The sequence below is a fragment of the Populus alba genome, chromosome 4 (genome assembly GCF_005239225.2).
Source record: "Populus alba chromosome 4, ASM523922v2, whole genome shotgun sequence".
NCBI lineage: Eukaryota > Viridiplantae > Streptophyta > Magnoliopsida > Malpighiales > Salicaceae > Populus > Populus alba.
This window is the reverse complement of record NC_133287.1, coordinates 6230666-6256572: the sequence shown is the minus strand read 5'-3', so window position 1 is coordinate 6256572 and position 25907 is coordinate 6230666. Positions and strand designations below refer to the sequence as shown.

General features: G+C 33.4%; 2 protein-coding genes, 1 non-coding gene and 1 pseudogene across 6 annotated transcripts; all 4 read right to left on the bottom strand.

Moving 5' to 3' along the window:
- Positions 1-873: 873 nt before the first annotated feature.
- LOC118030377 (protein NRT1/ PTR FAMILY 4.5-like) lies at positions 874-4505 on the bottom strand (annotated as a pseudogene).
- A 303-nt stretch (positions 4506-4808) lies between these two features.
- On the bottom strand, positions 4809-11379 carry LOC118030376 (MACPF domain-containing protein CAD1). Of its 2 annotated transcripts, none has more exons than XM_035034456.2 (6): positions 10875-11379; positions 9035-9273; positions 8611-8806; positions 8217-8400; positions 7456-7610; positions 4809-5541 (listed from the first exon to the last, which is right to left on the bottom strand). In XM_035034456.2, the coding sequence occupies exons 1-6, from the start codon at positions 11133-11135 to the stop codon at positions 4903-4905; spliced, it is 1674 nt and encodes a 557-aa protein (XP_034890347.1). In that variant the 5' UTR covers positions 11136-11379; the 3' UTR covers positions 4809-4902. The 2 variants fall into 2 exon arrangements, with proteins under 2 accessions (XP_034890347.1, XP_073264965.1); XM_073408864.1 differs by having other exon boundaries at positions 9035-9293; positions 10875-11014.
- Positions 11380-16754: 5375 nt separating this feature from the next.
- On the bottom strand, positions 16755-20055 carry LOC118030373 (probable LRR receptor-like serine/threonine-protein kinase At1g07650). Of its 3 annotated transcripts, none has more exons than XM_073408584.1 (7): positions 19719-20055; positions 18471-18704; positions 18231-18349; positions 17905-18115; positions 17592-17829; positions 17339-17489; positions 16755-17237 (listed from the first exon to the last, which is right to left on the bottom strand). In XM_073408584.1, exons 1-7 carry the CDS (start codon positions 19900-19902, stop codon positions 16866-16868), a joined length of 1509 nt encoding a protein of 502 aa, XP_073264685.1. In that variant the 5' UTR covers positions 19903-20055; the 3' UTR covers positions 16755-16865. The 3 variants fall into 3 exon arrangements, with proteins under 3 accessions (XP_073264685.1, XP_034890345.1, XP_073264686.1); XM_035034454.2 differs by having other exon boundaries at positions 19788-20053; XM_073408585.1 differs by having other exon boundaries at positions 19715-20052.
- A 5539-nt stretch (positions 20056-25594) lies between these two features.
- Positions 25595-25666, bottom strand: TRNAK-UUU (transfer RNA lysine (anticodon UUU)). The gene has a single exon. It is a non-coding gene; the product is annotated as a tRNA-Lys (tRNA).
- Positions 25667-25907: the final 241 nt, after the last annotated feature.

Sequence of the window (25907 nt, the reverse complement as noted above, 5' to 3'; positions counted from 1 at the left end):
ACTTTTGCGCTTCCTTGAACCGAGCTGAACTAGTTCCCTCCGCAGTAGGCTGTGTTCCTGAATCTGAACTAGCGTGACAGGAGATCTGCTTCCTCGGAGGAGATTTCCGTAGATTCTCTAGAGAGAGTCATGTTTTCTTCAACAGACAATTTGTTAGCAACTAGTTACACTAACGCAACAATTAAAATTATTAGCAGATACACTGCTGCATTCTTTGTTGCGGCACAACAAGTGAAATCTTTTCTTGCAGTGAAGAGAATGCCGTAACAAAAGGAGATTTATTTTCTCAATTATTTCTTCAATTGTGTTATTTTTTCAAATAAATTTTAGGATGTTGATTTAAAATAAAATAAAATCTCCTGCTGTCTGCTTGTCGTGTCACTTCACGCCCCGCCCCATTAATTCATAAAATTATTTTCCAGTTCCGTCGTCGTGTAAAAGTTTTCTCTGCCAGAAATGAAATAAATTTCTTTCGAGTTTCAACACTTCCAAACGTTTTTTTTTTTTTTTTTTTTTTTTTGTTACTTTAAATTCATTAAAGCCTGGTAGTGCTATGACATTGGCTATGAGGCAACAAAAATAAGATAAGAATGAAAAATAAAACCATAAATTTGCTATGAGGCAACCAAAAAAAAGATAATGAAAAATAAAACCATAAATTTGTTTGACAGCAACACAAATATTGAATTCTGCGACAATTTCAGAGTTTTCTTGATCATAAATACAACCCATGGAGTTCAACCCTCTCTTCAATTGTTCGGAGGAAGACGATGACGACAACAGAGCTAGTTCATACACTTGCAGTATCATTCCATGCGATCATAAACTGAGATAGAAAAGAAATGAGAACCCCTAATCTTCAGAGAAATTAATTACTGTCATTTTTTATATTTTTTTTGGGGGGATTAATTCTCTCTTCTATCTTCTTGGTTGGCAGGAGCCTCTCTGTTCTCATTTGAAGGCAGACTAGCGTTCTGAGGCCTGTACTTGTATCTTCTAGCAACAAACAAATAGACACACAGAAATTAATGAAGCTTAATATAGAAAGCAACCAGTAGAAGAGGTTCAAATTATTCCTGTTAATATTACTGCCTGCTAACCACCCTCCACTTTTAGTACTTCCCTTTGTGACTCCATTCACTATATTAACCAATATGGTGCTGAGAAAATATCCAAGTGCCATAGAGCTCCAAAGAAAGCAAGTAGAGATGGACTTGAGCCCTTTTGGTGCCTCTGAGTAGAAAAACTCAAGAAGTCCCACATATGTGAACATGTCTGCAATGTCGAATATGAAGAAGTGAATTGATACCCATAAAGTACTGATGGGCAATGGCTGTAACACAGGGATAGCATCTAGCATGTTATGATCTCTCGCTACGTCTCTACGCTTCACTTCCATTAATGCAGCCGAGGCCATGCATATAGACGAGAGAATTAGACCAACCCCTATACGTTGAAGGTGAATTATACCTGTAGGGAGGCCTGTGAATTTACGTGCAAATGGCACGGCTAAGCGATCATATATTGGGACTAAGATAATCAGGAATATGACTGGAATGATTGGTAAAGAAGCTGGGGGGATGTTGAAAGATTTGGTTTAATGCTGGAACTTTACATTGTCCATGGTGAGTTATTCTCTAATCCTTGTTTGAATTGAGATTTCAAGTTTGGAGTTGAGCTAGGCAAAGGGTCATGATAAATAGTGCAACTAAAGACCGGGAATATGCAAGTAAAAATTTTTTGCATTTTCTACTTGTGTGACCCTGCAGCAGTTTCCATTGGATTTGGAGCTTCTGGAAACTTCTCGAAGGATTGTAGATGCTTGGATTGCAGCTTTATCTAGGAATCTGATCAAAAAAACAAGTTTTTCATGTCTAGATACATATATGGATTCAGTTCAGCAGTAACTTAATTATATTTTGATCAAATATTTGTTTATCAAATCAGAGATTTTACCTCAAAGTTATCTCTGGTGGGGTAGAAATTCTGCTTTCGATAGCAGCTTCCTTGTCCTTGTTAATCTCATGGAAGTCTAAAGGATCTTCTGGAAGTTGAAGCCTTTTCGGTTCCGAAATGCGGCAAACATACACCATGGTTTTGTGATGCAAGAGAACAAAACGGCAGAAAATATAAAATAAAACTTCATCATTTAAATATATAATCTAGAAACAGTTCAATGGGGCCACGGAAGTGTGTGCTTATAGTTTCTAATGTACTCCATTTTCGTAGCAAATGTTATGGGCAAAACCTGCAACAATTTCAACCACCGTGCTAGATCCTTGAACAACATGTATCCGGTGCATAGGCAATCCAGCAAATAAAAACGATCACAGCCAACAACATGAAGAAAGAGCACCAACTCCAAACCCCCAGTCCCCAATCATTTGTTTGTCTTGTATCCACACAAAAACTGTTAAGCTAACTGCAGCACCGAGGCAGACTGCTAGCAAGACAAAGTTGAAGTAGCTGGACATCTGAATCAACTCTTTCGAGTCTTTCTCGTCGAACTGATCAGCACCATGCGATGGCATGGTGGTGGCTTTGAATAGTGCAACAAAGAGAAGCACGCATTGCGCCTCCTACTTTCTCGCAGTGAGCAGGTTTGATCTAGGATGTTGCACGGTGGTTGCTCGACTTGGCAAAAGTGAGCTTGAAAAGCAAGCAGTGACAGTTCCCTGAATGTAATATATATCGTTATGTCAAAACAGATGTTTATATAGAAACAACTTCATCCACTGGTTGCTTACAAATGTTTACCATCAACTCGAGACATCCTGATGAATCACAGCAGTTCTGTGCCTGCCAAAGAGTGTGTCAGCAAGGACAGCAGCCACAATACTGAGGATGTAGCTGACACCCATGTAGTTGGTTACCATATTAGCTGCATCTGCATATTGGAAGTGCATCACTCCCCATTGAAGTATGTCACGAACTTCAAAAACTGCCAGAGAAATAGTTGCCATGTCCTTTCCAAAGCAAACATAACTGCAAGTGAAACAAAACTATCACGATAGAAGCACACATATCATAAATACAACCTAAGTGAGGACTTCAGTATTAAATCATATTATTAACGAGTTTTTTCATCTATATTTATTAGGTGATGTTTGGGATCAAGGATTTTTTTCATTGGTGTACGTATTGTTTCATCTTCCATTGTTGAAAAATTTACCCCCCAGAAGCTAGGTAAAATCTTCTAAAATAAATTTTTATTATTATCTAAACATCCATTAGTTGTTGAATTGAAAAGTTTGGAGTTGAGCTAGGAAAAGTAAAGAGGTCCATAATCCTCCAAGTTTATTCTTTAGAGCCTGTCTTCCCTTCCAATCCACCTTTCCTTCAACAAACTCAAGTTTCTCCTGCATTAGAGCAAAAAAATAGTAAGCAGTAAAGTATTAAGACTGTTAAATGAACTGGAGATGACACGAATAGAAAGACTCAAAGAACAAGGTACCATATTTTTCTAGCTTCACAGGGGTGTTTGATTTGCTGCTGCCTGGTGCACACAAGTAGCTAAATATAGAGACCAGCTTGGTATAAGCTACGATAGAGCTATAAATGCATATACTATAAGCTTTAGAATTCCTCTTCTTATAATATAAGTAGTTTTGACCACTTCTTATTGGGGCTGCAGTGCCCCACTCTTGTTTGTTTAGTTGTGGCCGCCTTTTCTTCTAATTAATATTGCCGATTACAAACTGCAGCACAAGAAAAATGAAGATATAGTGATAAACAAGAGACATTTATATATAGAACAAATAAAATAAGAATAATTTGAGCTTTTCCTTTGAGTCCAGACATTCAGGAGAAGCAATTACAACAATTACAAGCATATAGAATTCGGGCGTCGTCCAAAAAGGTGCCAGCATATAAACTACTTCATATTCTCTTTGAGATTCCAGTTTTTGGACACATGTATGTCTGTCTCCTGTCGGTGACGAAATTTGAGCAGCTAGTGTTTATTTGATACTTAATTGCTGCAAGGCAGAAGTTCATGCGATGATGGAAACTCTCTGTGCTAGAAACAAGAAATGTTAGAATAACGGAAACGGAATTCAAACAAAACCTTGATTCTATCATCCTGCATTTTGACAGTTAAACTATAGATTTAGTCAAGGTGTGAAGGCAAAACCACTCGTTGTCAATTGCTTTCATTGCCGGCTAAAGCATTTTGGCTACTGTTGAAGCTGTTTTTTCTTCACGATTCCTTTCAATACCAGGTCAATTGGTAGCTCACATTAGGCCGGAATGCCACGTTTTCTATTGCAATTTCCAGATAAATAAATGCCTCCTTGCAAAGAACTGTTAATGTTTTTAGTGTACTAATCGGCAACTAATCTTTCACTTGAATTGATAAAAAAAAATGGGGAAAATAATATGGAATTCGTGATGTTGACGTGGCTGCTGCTTCATTCTGTCTCCTGGCCTTGTTTTGGCGGTGAAGGATTTTCAGGTAGCGTCCGAAAAATAAAACTTGCCGTTGCTTTCAAATTTATCTTTCCTGTTTAGCTTCTTCAAACAAGCTCACAAAGGAAAAGGCAACCTGAGACTACGCGAGGGGTATAAGACGGAGCTTTATCAAAACGAAGCGACAGTCGAAAAACATAACAAAGCAAATTAAGAACACTCAAAAGCTGTATTGAAGACCTCAAAATGGAAAAACAAGTTTATTATTATAGGTCTGAACAGACATGTGTTTTACCAAACAAAAATGGGAACAAGATTTAGTAGAAAAGAACCCCTCTCACACTAAATCAGGTTACTATCAACTAAGGGAGCTAAAACAACAAAGAAAAAAGAACACAATGTACAGAAGAACAAATGAACTGGGATGCCTGTGCAAAGAATATTCAACTATGCTTACATGTGATAAAGGGCAATCCTAAAATATAAAACAATCAATCAATAATTCAATAATGAGTACTTGACACGCAAAACAATCTTTCCTTTATCCACCCCAAGCTTAGCTCCTGTTACCAGCCAATGACCTGGAAGGTCTTGTGGCCCCTTCGACATTTCACTCATGTCGACAATTTTTGCCAATTTGCCAACATGGCCATCTTCTTTCCTATCGTTGGAGGGCTTCTCATTTGGAACAGATGAGGATGCACCATTGGTTCTCTGCGCAGAAGGGTTGGAGGGGCTATGATCCCATACAGAACGCCTTATTGTACAACCTGGAACTTTTGAAAATAGGAGTTTAAGGTGTAACACATTTTTGGCACCGAAATCCCAAACACCAAGCTGAGCCCCGGTCACAATGTGAACACCAGAGAGGTCTCCAATGGAAGTGTCAGCAAACTCTATCGGTGCAGTGCTTACATGGGAGAAGTTCTTCCACTTGATAGGCTCAAACCAGCGGCTGTCTTGCTCCTCGGGACCTTGCCACTTGGGGGCTCCTATGGCCACATATGCATCCCAATGGGGTTGAAGAACTTTTGGAAGAGATACAAGATGCTGCAAATGGATGGAAAGTCTGTTCTGCTTGATGCCCTCTAGGCTAAGTCTTAGACCAGTAACTGGCTTACGGCCAACTGTTACCTGCAGCATCTTAAATGTTTAGACTTTTGTAGAAAAGAAAACCTGTATTTGAAGCTCGTGCTGGCAGGGTTTGTCAAAACGAGTGCATGTTGAAATTTTGTTTAAGATAATGGTTAATGGACATATTTGAAGCTCAATTAAAAGTGAGTTCCACTTATTTTTTGGGTTAAAACTTAATTTGAATTTAACTTCCAACATAAATTCTTTAATATGAAACATTAACATGATTTAAATTATTGTTGGTGAATGACAAATTGATCTCAAAAAATCTTTTAATCGACATGTTTTGAAGAAATCCAAAACCTTCTAAAAGCTTTTATCCTATACAGAAAAGAAACAAGCTTTCTTAGTGGTTTATTTAGTGAGTGTTTGTTTTTGTGTTATAACTTGCTTTTCAAAGTGTTTTTCAAATTGTTTTTTGCTTGAAAAAAACAAAAAAAAATTGATGCTTTTCTAGGTGTTTTTGAATGGTTATGATGTCCTGATGTTAAAAATTAAAAAAAAATCTGAAAAAACATCATTTTGTATTTTCAATTGAAAAATATTTTTGAAAAGCATCATGCACCACAATACTAAGCACACACCTAGTAGGATTGGGAAGAATTAAAAATAGTTCAAAATATCAACTCAAGCTTTTAGAGAGGAAATGACACAAGCAAAGTGGATTTTGAGCTTAAACCCACATGCATAACTCAGCTCGCGCTTAGCCCTAGGAATGAGTTTATTTTAAAATAATTGTTTAGGATACAAAAGATTATTTTTTGCCAATATATTTTAGACTTGTGTTTGGATTTATAATTCTTTGGCCATTAGAGAATTAATTTTTATTAGCTCATTGTTTTGTCTAGTCCAACTCATTAGGAATAAGATTTGATTAGTTTTCTTCTAGAAGGTTTTTTTGCAAACCTGAACAGTTTTTCTCATCTCAAAAACATATGATTTAAAGCCAAAAAGTTCATGTTTAATTCTGGTTTATGGTGAGTAATCAAAGCAGATAATAGAAAAAAATTAATTAGATAATTGCCAGAATTAATTCTAGATCAATTTTGGTTCCAAAATCATTTAAAAAAGGGATTGAAAAGGAGTGTTTTGGGATTGGTTTTTTCTATTCATGTTTTGCATAATTTCAACTCTTTTTACCTAATTTCTCATATAAGGTCCTTCGTTTTTAAGTTGTTTTCCTTCACAAGTCTCCTCCTAATCTAAAGTTTAGTATTAGTACTTGTAGAGAGGTTTTAAGTACAATTTCCTTTTTCTTCGTTGGATCTTGTTTAAAAATGGCGCAACTAAACAAGGTGGTGGCGTTACATCCTGATGGTCTTATTGAAGAAGTCATTTTGCATCAAGTGAGAGAAATTTTCCGCCGGATGAAGAAAACACAATGGAATTCTATGTATTTACAACTTACACTCATTTCATTTTATCCATCTTGATACACCTCAGAAAGACGCAAGTTCACCAGTGGCACTTGCTTGTCAGGTGCTAGTGTAAATAGTAACACTCTTATTGGTAAAGCTTTCTATTCAAGGCTTACTATTATGAAAGTATTGTTCTTTAAGCTGTACTTAAGTTCTCAAAACCTCAATCCAACATCCATCACCACTAACAAATTAGGGGAAATTGTAATTTTTATAGTTCAGCTAATTATGGATGACAATTCACAATTAGTTTGCTGCTGGAACTTTTCCTTCTTTTTTAAGATATGAGTGGTCATCACAGGATTAAGAATTTGAATTCGAGTAATTTTAAAACTGCAGTTTTGAAGGAAGGATGCATGAGATGCAAAAATGACAAAAGAAAACATATTACAAACAATTTAGGAAGCTACTATCCTTGACTTTCTTAATATCAAATGCTATCAATTCAACATTAATTTCCATTACCATGTGAAGAAGATACACTTCGAAAACATACCTGATCTGGGCTTATATACAGCTTGGGACCCATCAAGCTGAACTGAAGAGATTGACAAACAGGCTCCTTTCTTTGAAGGTTATTCTGCTCTGGAGCCCAACCTTTAGCAATTTGAAAATCCAAGAAATACTGCAAATCCTCTATAGGTGGCTTGTCTGATAAAGGGAAAAACACAAGAAAAAATATTTCACTAGAAATGTGGAGATCTTTTTACAAGTTCGTGTGCAACACAAGTACTTCCTAGAAGATTACTCATCCTAGTTCTACACTCACCTAAGCACATTTATACACTTCAAAGCTATCATGGGATCCATTGCATTACTGCTGGTGTGATCACAACTACGAATGTCTAAAATTTTAAATTATTCAAATCAGTAACTTTTATGTTAGATAATAGTTCAGATTATCTTCGCAAGGAATATGCAAAATTCAACAACCCGATTTTCACTTAGATCATACCCAAATCATTTCTAAGACTTTGTTGGTCAGAAGATTGAGCTTTAAGAAATAATAACCCTTTACTACATTAATTTTTCACCCTTGTTGCAAGTGCAACAAAATAAACACCTTATCATACAGGCTATTGAAAAACTTCTTGCTCAAGATTTGCATGATGCTTTAGAAAAGAAAAAAATAATAATTAATCATCACAACAAAGGTTTTGTTTAAAAATCCTTGACCAAATGAAATATATTATAAATTAAAATCGAATTTGAATTTCAAACCACAAAAGAGAACACGGGTATGGGATTAGAACTTACACTCCAAATACAAGTCAACTGCCCGGGCCAAATGCTTTATTCCAGGCACTCTTTCAAGGAGAGACACGATAGGTGTAAATGTCATGTTAATCACATCTGGTGCCAATTCCACAGTCTCTGCCCATTTGGCATGACTTTGTTCAAGATCATCACCTCCTCTCCTTCTGAAAATCACTGTTACATCCTACAGCAAGGAATTTAACTTGTAAATATTTGAGTAACTTCAGAGTAGAAAAGTAATTTAGGAAAAGAAACAGCAAGTGTAGGAGACAAGAATGTGCCATGTAATAAGATTAGAGGCTGTGTCAAGAAAAGACTGGGTGAACCGATGAAAGCCATCAATTGATGGCATGGTTTAGTTAAACAAGTAAGGGAGCAATTCCATAACACTAACCTTGTCCTTATATTTCAAGGGGGCAGCAATTGATGTACTTGTTGAGTCTTGAAACCTTTGATCTGCAATGTCTTTCACATAGTTCTCAATATCGGATACTGACAAAGGAGAAGCTTGGTGCTGCCTGATATAAACAACATCCCGTCCACCAATTGTTGCAGATGTGACTATATGGGTACCATAGCTTTCAATGAAGCTGGAAAAGTAGATAAAACCACAGATACCAATCAAAAAGCTGATGCTTCCAAACTATTTGATATGATCAAGGGATTCTAACAGATGAATTTCTTGTAGTTATAATGCTCTTTAATAGCATTATAGGTGAGTAAAGTATGACAGGTTTCAACAACAGCAAACTCATGTATTACATTATAAATTTTTGTTAAGTTCTTTTCTACAAGCAATGAGAGCCACAACAAAATACCTTGCCAAGGATGCAGGATCCCAGGAGGAAGGAACAGCACGCTTGACTTCCTCAAGCAAAACTAAGTTAACTTTGGCTATCTGAACTTTATATAAGGGAATGAAATGCCCAACCATTGCAAGAGATTTTGTTCCAGCTGCATCAACTTGCCAAGAGCCAGTGAAATTGAACATGCCATTAAAGCTTCCGAGAGGAATTCGTCCTGATATACCTGATTTTTCATTGAATTGTCCTGCCATCTGAAAATTCTAGCAATAAGCTTATTTTGAACATCACATCTCACTACATTAGTAATTCAACTATAAATAGAAACTTCACTGCAATAATAATGATGATGACAACAACAACAAAAAAATAAAACCCTATAAAAAAAGGACATACTGATCAATAAATATACATTTCTGCAGAAATGATTCACCATGAACACAAACAGCAAATAAAGCCCTAACATTGATGAAAACAAATACGAGAGTCTAACAACAAAACTATACAAAAAAAAAAAAGACATGCTATTTGATCCAGTCCATAAATTATGACGTTTTATTTATAGTCAGCTTAAGAGTGAAATCATTAAGGTCCATCAATGGAATAAATAAATATAGAGTAAAGAATCTGCCAACCACTGATCAATAAATATAAATTTCTGCAGAAATGATTCGCCATGAACACCAAAGATGAGTAAAGACCAGAAAGCTTGAAAAAACAAGATAAAATCTGGATCCAGACAGGAAATCAGTAATGGTAATGGTAATGATAGAGAGAATTTAAGCACCTTCAACACATTGGAAAAAATATTAGCATTTCAATCTATTCTTCTTCACCAATTTATTCATATGCATTTATCTACCATCAATATTCCAAATCAAAGAGTTCATCATCTTTGTGCTCGTAAAGTATAGCTTAGTTGTTTAGTTCTTGGGTCATTTGGCCACTTCACCAGGAAAGAAATGTATGCAGAGAATGCCTTGTGTTGAGCCCAAGCTTTGAACACAAAGTGTTTATCAAAATCCATGAATACAACCACCTTCATAAATCAAAACAGTTGCAACAGAACATTCATACATGACTTGGGACTTTTCATGAACATGATAGAATTTCTTCTTGAAATCACAACATCGCAGAAATTACAGAAATATAAAAATGAAAAGGTCTCCATAAACTAAGAAAAAACGTAAATGCCCCATGGTTAAAAGGTGGCCAAGATACTGGGCATAAAAGTTACGCCACAATCTCCAAGAATTTCACAGTTACATCAATAATCCTTATTTTTGGTTTCACATCACAGCAATGTGAATGTATTTTATTATTAGCCAGATAAATTCGCTGCATGCACACAACCAGAAGTTGAAAAAATAAGTATTACGGAGAAATGATCTAAAACCTCAAGTTGATTGGCTCCCGAAGATGAAACAAATTATGTTATTCTTTAGGCATCACACTAATTTAATTCATCAAGCCTGCTATGACAAAACTAAAAAATGAAAACTTTTCTCAAACTGACTTCCTAAATTTCCATTTTCGGTAACCTCGTCCGAAATTAAATCATCTAACTCACTTTTCCAGATTAGCTAGGCATATATGAATTGCGCCTGCCAACAAAATTAGAACAACATATCTCTGAGTTCAAGAACATTTAACACAAGAAAAGCTATAATCTTTCAACATTGGACTTCAAGAGCAACAAAGCATAGAATCAAATAACTCAGCCATGAAAATCCCAACAAGAACAAGGTGGCATGCGATTAACATAAATTTTAGGACTAACCAAATCACAAAAAGCTCAGCCTAACATAAGAAAAAATGACCAGATAATGATTGAAAGAAGAGGGGGGGAAATCACCTCATGAAAGGAGCAAACAGGAATTCTCTCAATGCTTCTTTTCTCTTTAGAGCAATCAATATCAAAAGAAACATTAGGCAGCACAACCCCGTGAGAGATATCAAGATCTCTTGTATGTTCATCATCAATATGAACCAACCTAGACCCAGTAGCTCCTTTGCAATACAAAAGCCTTATATCAGATGTAACATCAAAACCACGACCCAAAGCTTGAATGGAGTTGCAGAGAGTAGTCGTCAAAGCATCAGAACTCAAGCTCATCTTTATCAACTAACAAAAATTATTTTTTTGGCATAAATGAGAAATCTTTGTAGTTGTTGGATTAGTATTTATTTATGGATTAGATTTGCATTTCTTGAATTTTGATTTGTTTTTGTTGTTTGACTGTAATAATGGGCTAAAAACGCGTTGCGTTTGTGGGTGTTTGTGTTCGGGCAAGAGAGGATGTTTTGAGTTGACCGGTCTCCCTTTAGTTTTAGATCCTCGTCTCGTCCCCCTTTAGTATTAGATCCTCTTCTCGTCTCCCTTTGCGCTTATCTCTTCAAAATTCTCTTTTGGACAGCTACCTATCTTCTTTTGACTTGGGTGCAGTTTCTTTTTCTTTTTCTTTTTCTTTGTAAAGGTACTCCCAGGTACTCTTGTTTTTTTACTCCCTAACTTGCTATATCAATTTTTTTAAATCAATAGAAGTTTAGACTATCTTTAAAAATTTATACATTGTATATTTTATATAATTCATTTTCGATATTAATAATAATAATATTAATTCATTCATTTTTATTAAATAATATTGTGTGCTAATGGTAGTGTAGGGCGCCACTTATTGCATATCATAATATAATTTAGTATTGTGCACTAGCATAAAAAAGTATATAGTTTTGGGATTCACAAAAGGAAGCTAGCTGTTTGGGCTTCTTCTAGGTGGCTGGTAGGAGCAATTCCATTTTATTTTGGCCTAGCCCAAACGATTGGGAAAAACCTCTTTATTTCTTGTGTTTGGCCCAAGTAGCTAAGATTAAAAAACCCTATCTAACCCAAGCAATTTGGAGGAAAATCCCCTTGCTGCTTAGACCTAGCCTAAACAACTAGGATGAAAAATCACTACAACTTAGGGCTAGCAAATGGCTGGGTATTTTTTTTAATTTATTTGCACCTTTTTTTTTCGATGTTTATACTTTATAGTCAATTAATTGGTTATATGTGCAATCACTATGTTCATGTAAGAGCATATTTATTATTAATAAATATTTTTTTATCTTTAATATTCATCTATGTTTAATTAATGAATTTAGAGTAAAGATAAAGTCATTAAAACAAAAATATTTTGAAAATAAAATTATAAAGTTGTTATAATTATAAAATTATATTACATCAAAGCATTCTTCATAAATATTAATGGTTAATAATCTATTAAAGCTCACGTGACAGTTGTATAAGTAATCCTTAAAATTGATATCATTAAGTTATATTATATAAAGAATGTTATACTTGAGTCTTAACTACATGTTCTCTTAATCAAAAGCAACAAACAGGAAGATATTGGATATAACATGAACTATATGAAGATACTTGAACAATCAAGAGAGGATTCATCACCCTAGATGAATTTGAAAAAATATTTCACATATTCTTAAATAATATTGATTGTGAAATCGTTGCATGAGGTTGAATGAGATTTGAAAAGAGTTTTAAATTTTATTCAAATGATCAATGAATGGTATTGAAAACAAACATTATTTGACATATCAAACACAACTCCATGATATAATGTCTATTCGAAACATTTTTTTTATGAAAAGATAATAATTACTCTGAAAAACTACTCACTAAAAAGTTAAGTCAAATTACTTATGACTTTTCTAATATTTAAGGGATCATGACACGTTGTTAAACGACATATTTGATCTTCAAATATAAAGCAATGAATTATTTAATTGATAATTAATTAAATTGTTTAATTTATTTAATCCTAGTTTATTTAGGATTATAATTTATATTTGGACCAACTTATTATCAACCTAATGGGTCATATATATTAAGAACTATTGGTAAAAAGATAAACTAGTATAACTAATCAAGTATGACTTGATTGTGAATAAGTTTTAGAAGTTAAGGACAATGTAATTAATATAGGGGATTACAATTATAGATCTAGAAAAATCAAGTGATTGAATAAATTTCTAAAAATTATCCTCAATGATATATGTGATATTATTCCAAGAATAAATTGATATTTTACCATTTATAAGGTTATATGGTTCCCCTATATAAATATAATGATATGCCTTTTATTTTATGTGTAGAGAAAAATTACTTAAGTTATAGAACTATGATAAAGAAACATATGAAAACATAAAAAATGTAAGAGTTATAACTCAAAGCAAAACAATTCATCTCTTATAAAAAGATTTTAAGGAGATTTTTTTATTAGTAATTTGAGTGGAATACTATTAGAGGCCAGCCATTAGAACCACTTGTGGTTTGTGATAATTCGGTCCTGAAAAAGTTAATCAAACCTTAAAAATAAGATCTGATCTTTAAGTAATCTTCGTATGAACCATAAACAACCCTAGATTGTCTAATAAGATCATCGAGACTCTTGAAAAATTTTAAAATTATTGCTTTCACTGTGTCAAAGAGTTTTGGAAAACCTAACATATTCCTCCCATATATTTTTAAATAGATATGTTTGAAAAACTTATCTAACACAAGTAGGAGGGAAATAAAAAATATGCATATCATGTTACCTTTCTCGCAATTTTTATTATGTCAGCAAGAGACTTATTTCTCTTATAGTATAGGACATTATTATTTAGAAAGTGGAGAATGGTTATGAAAACATTTCAAAGCATTGTGTGGAGATTCTCAAAGAGAGATGAAGATTTTTATTGGGGTCATAAAGAACTCGTTGTGATAATTTTACTCAAGACATGGATATTTCTAGACTTTGAGATCTCATTGTGGAGATTTATTAGAGATATAAAGATTTCATTAGACATAAAGATCTTATAATAAAGGTTTTATGGAGATTCATTTAGAGACATTGAGAATTCAATAGAAATTTTGTCATGAAGATTTTATTATAGACATGGAGACCCTTTTTGAAGACATGGAGAACTTAATAAGTATAAATATGGAGGAACACTAATACTTTTATTAAAAAGCTCAAATTATAGTGGAGTATCTCATGTCATTTCTCATAGGATCTTTACCAATTTATATAGGTTGTATTTGTGAAATTGAAGGTTGGCTAGGTGAAAATCTCACAGTGAAGGTGAGAATGTACATTGTTTGGAGTCTGTTTTGACTTTAGACTTGCCAAAGTTTGTAACTCCTCCTGTTCACAGGATCTTTTTCCTTGTGAGTTCGTGTTTGATGGCTGATGTTGTGTTGCAGAATTAAATTGTGTCGAACTCATACCAGCAGGTTCTTTTAACTTCCCGGGAAGTAAAAGTTGCCACTCAAAATTTTAGTCCTTCGAACAAGATTGGTGACGGAGGATTTGGACCTGTTTTTAAGGTCTATTCCACTACATATTTGCTTAGAAAGTCCTCGAGATTCTACAAGTTTACCTAATAAGTGAAGTGATTGCAAGGAGTTCTTCCAAATGGAGCAACAATAGCTGTCAAACAACTGTCTTCGAAATCAAAGCAAGGAGCTTGAGAGTTTTTGAATATGGAGCATCAAAACATCATACTGTTTTTATAATAGTACAATCCTAAATAATGCAAGTATATGGTTAGGTGCAGGACCTGAAGAACTGAAATTAAGACTCAAGTGGCCAGCCAAGTTTAAAATTTGCCTTGGCATAGCTAAAGGTCTGGCATTTCTCCACGAAGAATCCAAACTGAAGATTGTACATAGAGATATTAAGCCCACAAATGTGCTACTGACAAGGATCTCAATGCAAAGATATCAGATTTTGGACTGGCTAAACTCTATGAAGCAAAACATGCACTTGTTATCATTAGAATTGCTGGAAACATGTAAGGCCTTCCATACCTCTAAAGATTGTTATTTTGCAAGAAAAACATTATCCCAGTAAATTTACGGAGATTTGTTTTTCTGAAACATATTGAAATCTTTATTGTAGGAATTACATCTCCATAACTTATGGTATTTCTGCAGAGGATATATGACCCCAGAATATGCCATGCGAGGTTATTTAACAAGCAAGGAAGATGTTTACAGCTTTGGGGTGGTTGCCTTGGAAATTGTCAATGGTAAAAATGGCACCAAGGACAGGTCAAATGATGAGAGTGCCTGCTTGCTTGATTTGGTAAGTGAAGTTAGCGCTTACCATGTGCTGTCAAAATCTCTTGGCATCTTGTATAAAGGAGTTGATCATGCTAAGTGGTTGCTTATGTAGTTAGTATTAGAGAATACTATAAATCATATCCTAGGATCTTACCTAATAGTTTAAGCTATTTGGTTGAGATGTTTTTTTAACATGGTATATATCAGAGCCTTGATGATCAAGTAGTCACGAGTTCGAATCTCACAACCCCATTTATTTGATAAAAATTAAGCACAAGATAATATGGATCTGTATAAGTTTCAAAGTACAAAGAACTTTCATTTGAGAGGATGTGTTAGAGAATAATATAAATCATATCCTAGAACTTTACCTAACATCTTAACCTATTGAGTTGAGATAGTTTTTTGACAATTAGTTGTCTGCAGCATATTTAAGATGATTTATCTGGTAAGAGTTTATAGACATACAGAGCAAAAGGAAGGCATTTCTCCATTGATTAAGAAGCTTCATATTCTATTTGTTGTATTTCAGGCTTATGTTTTGCAAGAGAAAGGAGAGTTCATATCGCTAGTCGATCCAGTCTTGGGATATGATTAGTCAGTGAAACAAGAAATGATAATCTTAGACTTGGCAATGCTATGCACCGATCCATCCCCTCCTCTGAGGCCAGCTATGTCTGAAGTAGTAAAGATTCTGGCGACAATTCTACAGAAAGGTCATCAAATATTGTTGTTTCTTATGGTGTTGTGAGTCGAGATGAAGATGCATATGGCATTTTCGAAGATTGTTCATCAAATCAAGTAGTTATCTTAGTAAAATAATTGAATTTTATTAATTTGTTAATTGAAAATCTTATTTTTCACAAGAAAAACACGTACATTTACTATTATAAATACATAAAAAGAGATTGAAAAATATATATTCTTAATTGGTCCCGCGGCTACAAGCAGGTACATTTAGTATTACTGTTTTACAATAGCAAAGTAAAAAATAATCTTAGAAAATAGTCATTAACGACTTTCTGCTATTGCTAAATAACTTTAATAAATTATTACTAGTATCGGTAAAAAAAATATAAACAAGATAAATTTAATAATATTTTAAAAAATTCATCAATAATAATTAAAATAGATCATATAAATTGTGAAAAATGAATCATGTATATATCATCTTTAGATAATTTTATAGTTTCTTCTAATTATTATTAGTATTTTTTTTAATATCATTAGATTTGATTTAACAAATTTTTATTATAATATTGTTAATGTTTTCATCATAATTTCAATATATCTTTAAAATCTTTTTTTTCTCCCTCCTCTCTGCGAGGCTCACTCCAATTACAATGAGAACAGATTTTTTTTCTGCCGCCGCCACCACCACTACGGTTATAATTCTGAAATTGGTGACATTTAACAATTTAAACTGCTGTCAAATATATATAATATATATATATATATATATATATATATATATATATATATATATATAATTTGTATACCGAAGTTGCAAATTATTACAACATATATACCCTAGAAAGAATAATGTTTTTTTTTCTAGGGGCAGGGGGGCGATTGACTGGCCCCCTCAGCCCCCATAGGCCCCGCTACTGTTCAACCGTGAGGTCAGCGGGAATGAAATGTGTTTCTTCTATATTATAAATGTAAAAGAAGCTCCAAATATACAAGCAAATCTCGGTTTTATTAAGCACAATATGAAGAAGATTCACTAATGTTTCAATGCATGGACTCGGAGCTGGGTGGGTAAAGATCATGGGCAGACGTGGAGGTGGATGCATTCCATGTTTTATCAGATGAAAAAAGGGAGTCTTGGGTGCTGCAGCTCTGGTCCGCAACCTGTTGAAAGTGGTCATAATTGAATTGAGAAACACCACCGTTTTTGCTAGGATCCGAGATCACTTCATGGACGCTGGTCTGTCCTTCAAGCATACTCACCACTGCTGGCATTGTAGGCCTTAGAGATGGAGATGCATTGGCGCATAAGAGAGCCACCTTGATCATCTTTTCAGCTTCTTCCTTGTTGAATTCAGACCGCAGCTTTGGGTCCACCATCGCCATTAAATTCCCTCTTTTTTGCAATACAAATGCCTGTGACGGATAAGTTCATTTACACTGTAAGAGCTAGCTAGCTATTAATGCCTAATGCATCATGAATTCAATGTAGCAACACAAGCAGGCTCGTAACTTACCCAGTCAAGAAGACAAACGCTTTCGTTTGTTGGATTGTAGCTTGAATTGCTTCTTCCACTGACAATTTCTAAAGCAACAACCCCAAAACTGTAAACATCTGCCTTGTCTGTTAGATAACCCCACAGTGCATACTCTGGAGCCATGTATCCTCTGAAATCAAAAGGCATGACAGGTGAAAACTTACTTCAGCGTGTGCATGGTCTTTTTCGATCGACAACTAAATCATTAGAAAACTAACGATAAGGTGCTTACATAGTTCCAGCAACTCGAGTGCTTATGTGAGTGTTCTCCGCTTCACTGAGCTTAGCTAGCCCAAAGTCTGATATCTTGGCGTTTAGATCCTTGTCCAGCAACACATTTGTACCTTTGATGTCTCGGTGAACAATCCTGATTACTGATCCTTCATGGAGAAACGCCAAGCCTCTGGCTATCCCAACACATATCTGAAATCTTGTTGGCCAATCCAGCAGAAGAGCCCCTGTTTCTGCACCTGTTGCTAAAACCCAGTAAGAAATGGCAAAAACTACTACGATTTCCAAAGAGTGCACGAGCTAAAGGATATTACCAAACAGTGCGCGGGCAAGGGAATTGTTTTCCATGTACTCGTATACAAGCAGCAACTGGTCTCCTTCAATGCAGCATCCATAAAGCTTTACAAGATTGGGATGCTTTAAACCAGATATCATGCCTATTTCATTCACAAATTCACGGTTTCCCTGCCTGGATTTAGGAGATAGCTGCTTGACAGCAATAACAGTCCCGTCTGATAACTCACCCTGCATAAAAAAACCATGCATCCAAAATGCTCATATATATTCCCTTCTGCAGATAAGTGATTTCAAAGAAAAGGTCCGACAATCAATGCATTAGGGATTCCATCAGAGGACAAACCTTGTACACGGACCCAAAACCACCCTCTCCAATCTTGTTTGCAGAATCAAAATTGTTTGTGGCAGCTCTTAGCTGCCTCAGAGTGAACGAGCCAGTTTTCAGATCAAGCCCCTTGAGATCTGCGCAAATACAAGTGTTGAGGGAATTCCATGTAAGATATTCGTCATGTACAATCAGTTTTAGAAAATACATGTATACAAATAGTCAAATACATAGTGCTCGTTATCAATCTGCTACTACCATCTTGTAGTTCTGGTTTTGGAGCGCGCACTCCTCCTCCACTCGCCACCGGCAAGGCGTTGTGGTGTCCATGAATCAGACCCCAAATTGTTGATTTCAATGTACCTCGTTCTCTCTTGTACTTGTCTTGAAAATAGAATTTCCAACAAATGATACCCATTACCAAGAAAAAAAGGACTATGGCTGAAGTGACAACTACGGGCATAACAGGTATCTTGCTTCCCGTTCCAGATTCTGAAATTAATTGAAGACAAACACACAAATTAGAAAGCTTAGCAGGCCAACTTTTGAATCAATGAGCTTTTTTTTTTTTTTTTACAAGCTTTGATTTGTTGAATGGGCCCAATATGTCGAATTGATTAGTTTGGATTAATTTTCTCGGCTTCTAAAATTTAAAATCAAAACCGAAAAGAAAATTATTCACTAAATTCAGAAAAATGTTCAATTCAATAAATTTTATGCCCCTTTTTATGAATATTCCGGGATAATTAGATTAATTTCCTCACCTCACCTCTGTTAATGATATGTTTGAAAAATGTTTCAAAATGCAGTACCAATTACTTTTTAAAATAATTTTTATTTTAAAATATTTTGAGATATTTTTTTTATTTAAAAAAAATTATTTTTTATTAATACATCAAAAAAAATTAAAAACATAAAACAAATTTAAAAATCAAAATTTACGACCTAACACTACACCCCATTTAACATTGCATTCTAAGCGGGTTTGGGTAAATTTTGAAAAACAAATTGCTTAAAATTAAATTTTTAATATTTTTATATTGTTTGAATTTAATGACATAAAAAATATTTTTAAAAATATATATATTATTTTAATATATTTTCTAATAAAAAAATACTTTAAAAACATCAAACACTATCGAGCGGTTTCTAATCCATATACACAGTGGCGCGCGCACTTGCTGACTAAATTAAAGTGCGATGCATGCACGTAAAATATCTAAAGCAGCTTTCAACGTCTCTCACATGAGTTGCTGGGTGTGCGTCGAGAGTAAAATTACGAAATTTAACTCTGTTTTATTTTATTTTTTTTTTTTCTCGAGGAGTGAAAAAATAAGCAGCTCTTGTGTGTGCAAAGGGAAGAAATTAATGTTTTTTTTTTTTTTCCAATAAAGCAACCAAGTGAAGAATTGCAGCCGGAAAAGTAATTAATGAGCTCAAATTTCTAAGTTAATTAGCACACAAATAGAAGCTTAGAAAAGTGGTTGGTTTCAAGGACGTACTTACTCAGATTTACAGCATCCATTACTGCTAAGACAAAGTTTACTCGTAGTGTGGTGGTGAGGTTTCTCTTACCTTCTACTGGACGTGACTCATTTGATGCCAGCGAAGTAACTGTAGAGCTGAGAAAGCTGACCGTGACCGCCATGACTCGGCGAAGCTGGAGAAGTCTGCAGCAAGGTTCAAGCATCCTGCAGAACTTGGAAGCAGAACTAGGGGGAAAAACCAAAAAGAAAGAAGCTCGAACAAGGGTTTAATTTATGAGGAACTTGACTTATAGGTGGACATGGGAAACTGTCAAAAACAAATTCTTAAATTGGTGAAAATGACCTTCTGCCACTTGCTTCGATACATTTTCCTTTAAATCTCAAAAACTAAAAAAAAAAAAAAAAATTACTGATAAAATATTTTGTAAATTCGCCCTGTCAATCCTCGAGGTCCAAATAACTCTTGATTGTTTTCCATGAACAATCCAAAACTTGAGATAAAGAGTCCAATCCAACTAAGTTTTATAAGTGGTTGATAATGGAGTTGGATCTATCAAATTTTGATGGGTCCTAATCAATTATGTCTAATTGCTTCGCACGTATAGTTTTTTTCAAACCACGTTTTCTGAAAAAAATTTATGACTCGTAGGCAATTCATGTCTAATTATTTCACAGTCTGTTTGTTTTTGTATTTTAAAAGTGTTTTTAATAAAATTTAAATTTTTTTATTTTTATCTACTTCAAATTAATTTTTTTTTGATGTTTTCAAATTATTTTGATATACTGAAATCAAAAATAATTTTTAAAAAATTAAAAAATATATATTATTTTGATGCATTTCCGATGAAAAGCACTTTGAAAATATTTTGATGTGCTGAAATCAAAAATAATTTTTAAAAAATTAAAAAATATATTATTTTGATGCATTTCGAGTAAAAAACACTTTGAAAAGCAACCGCAACCACACTCTTAAATAGACTATCGTCATTCTGAATTGAACTTGTAGGATATAGAATTAATAAGTTTATTTTTTAAATGATTCATGTAATCAAGTGCACCCATTCATAATCTTTGGTTGATAATTTGTTTTCAAAAAATCAGATTTTAGAGGAAATTAGAACAAAAAATAATTAAAATTGAAATTATGTAAGTGATGAAAATTAAAAAATTAAAATAAATCAAATTAATTTTTTTTAATTTCTCATTATTGTTATAATTGAATTTTTATTTCTTACAATTAAGTCTACTTCAACAAACAAACAAAATTAACATTATTTACACAAATCTATATATATCATCAATATAAACTACAAATCTATAATAAAAAAATTAACATTATTGTTATAACTCTTGATTATTTTTTCTATGAATTATTTCGGTCAATATATTAGTTCAATCCAAACTTGAGATAAAGAGTGGCAATCCAACTTAGCTTTATCAAAAAGTTGTTGATGATGGAGTTGAATCTATTAAATTTTGATGGGTATCCATTTTATGTTTAATTGCTCCACGTATAGTTTTTATACCACATTTTCTAAATGAATGAGTCAATCCCAATCGATCAGGTAGCAGATCCGTAGAGAATAATCTTATTTTTTAAATGATTCAGGTAGTAAAGTATACTCGTTCAGAATATTTCATTACTAAAATAGCTTATTCTATAACTAAGTATAGGTAGATATTTTTCGATGAAGATTTTTTGTTGGTAATTTGTTTTTTAAAAATTAAATTTTAGAGGAAATTAGAAAAAAAAAACTAAAATTAAAATTATGTAAGTAATGAAAAATAAAAAAATAAAAATAAATCAAATTAAGTTTTTTTAATTTCTCAATATTGTTATAATTGAATTTTTATTTCTTACAATTAAGTTTAAATCAACAAATAAAAAAATTAACATTATTTACACAAATTTATATTATCAATACAAACTAAGAAGACAATAATATTAAAAATAAAATAAATTAAAACAAATTCATAAACCCAACACTTTTTATCATCATCAAATACTAAATCAAACACCTCGCTCACTGTCATAACAATAACAATATATATATATATAACACAACGAAATAGTCAACCATAATATCTATCAAAAATATAATATAGACAGAGAGTAAAAAACAAGAGAAAAGATTCTTACATAATATTTTTTATTGGTAGATTAAGAGAATGAAGAATGAAAAAATTGTTAGTGAATATTGTTCGCTCGTTGAACGTGTTGCGTGGATTGGAGAGTCACCATTTAATTGTTTAGTTCAAGGTCATTAGAAGACTTGAGTTGACAAGTTTTATATGAAATTCTAGGATAAAAGATGGATTGTATCTAATGAAAATATTAGCACTCGTAGCGTACCTTACCTAAGGTAAGCTACATTGTATTGTCTAAATGTGGCTCAAATGCATTGCTAGATTTCTAGTTGATGGTCTATCTATGACTTAAAATAAAGATTTATGCTCATGAATAAATCTATTATTTTGAGTTTATTATGAGCTCGTATACTCCAAATAAATTATTGTGGAAAAAAAAATCAATGTATATGCCCTAACATGGTTCACCTATCGTGGAAGGTGAAAGGGCTTTTCATAATTCGTGTATCATGGCAAAAAATATTTTCAATTAAAATTAATGAATATTTAAAATAATTATGAGATTTTTTTAGCTAATTTCCTAATATTTAAAATCAAGCCAACATGGTGTTGGGTGGGGACGTATCCAACCCAACATGGGGTTTGGGCCTGGACGTGTCCAGGTCCAACATCTTATTACCACCAAAGAAAAACAATATAGTTGATTTGAAGGATAAAATTATTATTATTATTATTATTATTATTATTATTATTATTATTATTATTGCATTAATATTAAAAATATTATTATTTGCGGTAAAATATTTTTATTTTTATTATACTTGAAAGTAAAAATATTTATTTTTATTGTAATTCAAAGTATTAATATCAAAAATATTATTATTTGGGGTACAAAGATTATTATTTTTATTATCATTGAAAGTATTAATACTAAAAAATATTATTATTTGTGGCCATGGCGCAACACCACGTTGGGTCTGACATTTAGCCTTGGAAACAGGGCAAGCTAGCCCCAACGCCACATGATGCGCGAGTCTAACCCAACAAAAGAGCAGGCAGCCCAAGCACAAGGTGATCATGCGTGGGGCCATGAGCCTGGCTCCCACCCAGGGCAAGGGAAGCCAGCCCCAATGCCACCTAGCGCTTCGGGTCTGACCTGGTGCAATGGCAAGCAGCCCCAGCACCAGGTAGGGGTGTTCAAAAAAACCGATCAACTGATTAAACCAAAAAAACAAAAACAAATAACTGTAAAAACCTAACTGATAGAAAAAATTGAATAAATTGATTAAAAAATAAAAAAAATAAAAGAATTCAATCTGGATCGTTTCGGTTTTAAAAAGCTTAAACCAATTAAACCAGACAAAACTGAACTGATTTAATTAAATCTAAATAACTTAGAAAAAGGTATAAAAAAAAAACATCCCTAACCCTAAATCATTTTTTCCCTTCCCCACTTTCCAGCCACCCCTTTCCCCCTTTTCCCTTTCTAACCGCCCCTTCCCCTTCCCTTTCCAGTCGCCTCGCCCCTTCCCTTCCCTCTCCTATGTGCTCTTCTCTCTCATTTTCTCTCATATGTTAACATTAAATCTTACTTTTAAGTTTTAAGTCTTTGACACCACATCTTGGCTACCCCATGCTTGCAAGACTTTATGAAGAAAATCGAGAGAGAAGCTTTAGGTCCATAACTATTCAAAGAAGGAATAATTCTCTTTAACGGCCAAATATATCTCTTGCCCACATCTGACTTCATTATTTCTATAATCAAGGAATCTCATTCCAGCACTCACGAAGGCCTCCCAAATCTTCTAATTTCAGTTTTGATTGGTTTTTAATGCTAAAAAATCGACCCAAACCGAACAAAATCGGTTCTCGGTTTGGTCTATGTTATATTAACAAGGAATATTATTTTCTATTTTGGTTGAATTTTTAGGTTAAAACCAGACCGAACCGGACCATAAACACCTTTAGAGACGGGTGTCCCCATGTGGGGGCTTGGGTTGGCTCACGCCCAGGACAAGGGCAAGCCAGCCCCAACACCATGGCAAAAAGATGGTTTTTCTAAATAGGGTTAAGTGTACACTTTGGTCCTCCAAGTTTTCACATTATAAAATTTCAGTTCCTAACAAATTAAGAAATTTAATTTTGGTTTCAAAATTTATTTTTTATATTTTTAAGTTCTTGGTTTAAAAGAGAAAAAAGAAAGCGGCCAGATTTCAGTGGTAAGAGAGAGAAAATCTTGATTGAGACCAATTTTGGTCACGAAAATGGGTGGTTTTGATGTCAATGAGTTCTTTTTTTATGGAGAAAGTTTATACATTGTGCTTTTCCCCTTAAACTTGCTTAAAATGTTAGATTCAGAATCCAAAAAGATTTTTTTTCAGGTTGATTGTGAGTTTTGAAGCTAATTTCTAGGCTACTAGAGGCTATGTATATGTTTTATAAGGTGTGAAAAATGTTTTTTTTTTTCACATGAAAAAATATGGTTGAAAATGGGTTTTTTTTGTCTGAAATAAACCAGCCTGATTTTACAGCAATCAGAGATCTTTAGAATCTAGGCAATGCAAACAACATGTTGCCTACTGTTTCTTTTTTCAAAGCATTATAGTACAGATGATAGGTCATCCACCCTATTATTCCGCCCCTTAAGAAAAAAAAAAAAAAAGGCTCGAGCATAGGGGCTACTCCAGGCTTGTGTACTTAAGTCTTTTTCTAAACGTCCATGAACTGTGGGTTTTTTTTATTTTATTATTTTATTTTTATTCATTATAATTGCATTTTTATTTCATCATTTAATATTTGGTTGATTATTAATTAAGCAACATAATTTGTTTCAGTTTGATTTTTTTTTCAATCACTTTGATATTTTGTTAGTTTTTAATTTTATAGGTGACTATTTTAAGATTAAAAAAATATAAAAAAAAACATTGTTGAACCCAATTAAATTCCATAATCTGAGTCACGGGTTTTATTGATTGACTATGGCTAGGTAGGGATCAGACTTGATAAATTTTTTTATTGCATAAATAGTTCTGATTTATTTGAAATAGATATGTATGAATTTTTTGAATTCTATGCTTGGAATTTATTTTATATACAAAAACATGTTGTAAAAATCTACATATATGTTTTTTTTAAGAAAGAAAAAAATGTGAAACTTAGACTCGCCATCGGTTAAATAGTTAGTATATATTAAAAGGTCTTGGCATTTCACTAAAGCAATGAAGAATGAAATGCCAAGGATTTTTTTTACTTTAATCCTCAAAATATTTAAAGATTGTTTTTTAATATTTATTACAATTCTAAACCATAATATTTAATAGATATCACGTTTTATAATCATAATATCAATTAAATATTACGTTTGTTAACTGCAAGATTCCAAAACTGTGCTATACTTCAAGAAAACCTTATGAGGAAGTGTTAATTCTCAAAATTATTATACCTCGTATACTAATAGCCCAAAATAGCCAGTTTGGCGACCATTCTGTTAGAAGTTGACAGACGAGATATGACTCCATTTTTTCTTCCCCCACTTCACTATCGTTTAACTGGATGGATGGATATTCAGGAGTAGGTTGAAATGTCATCCATCCATTATTTTTTAATAAAATAATGCTTTCTCTCTCTTTGTATACAGCCCAGCAGCTACATACTTTAAATCTAATTAATTAATTAATTAGGCTCAGACAAAAGGATGAAACTACTAAATTTACTTACTTGGTTTTGACTAAGTACAGTGTTTAATTTACATGAAGAAGAATTCAGGGGTCGGTAAAAAAAATTAAAAATAAATTAAAAAAACAGAAATGCCCCTGGCGAGGTTCGAACTCACGACTTCTTGCTTAAAAGGCAAATGCACTACCACTGTGCTACAGAGGCTTACTACTAGGGTCGGCCAAAATTGTATTTAATTAATATATACAAACGCCAATTCAATGGAAGGCCCTGCACTTCAGTGAACAAATTCGCCTGGTATATTGATTCTTTCTGTTTTATTTTTAAAGTCCCATCATTTTTTTGCCCCTGCTAATTGATCACAAGCAGACGCCAAGCAGTTTCCCACATTAAAATCTTTTTAAAATGGAACAAAACATGATCTTTACAAAGTTTTCCCATTAAA

Bases quoted from the DNA above. Each gene is read 5' to 3' on its own strand.
- LOC118030376 (XM_035034456.2), bottom strand. From the start codon at position 11,135: ATGAGCTTGAGTTCTGATGCTTTGACGACTACTCTCTGCAACTCCATT. The intron at 8,807-9,034 runs GTATTTTGTTGT...CTACTTTTCCAG, and splicing joins GATCCTGCATCCTTGGCAAG to CTTCATTGAAAGCTATGGTA. The intron at 8,401-8,610 runs GTTAGTGTTATG...TCCTTGCTGTAG, and splicing joins CCTTGAAATATAAGGACAAG to GATGTAACAGTGATTTTCAG.
- LOC118030373 (XM_073408584.1), bottom strand. From the start codon at position 19,902: ATGCTTGAACCTTGCTGCAGACTTCTCCAGCTTCGCCGAGTCATGGCG. The intron at 18,705-19,718 runs GTAAGTACGTCC...AATTAATTTCAG, and splicing joins AATGGATGCTGTAAATCTGA to AATCTGGAACGGGAAGCAAG. The intron at 17,830-17,904 runs GTAATATCCTTT...TTTTAGCAACAG, and splicing joins CCTTGCCCGCGCACTGTTTG to GTGCAGAAACAGGGGCTCTT.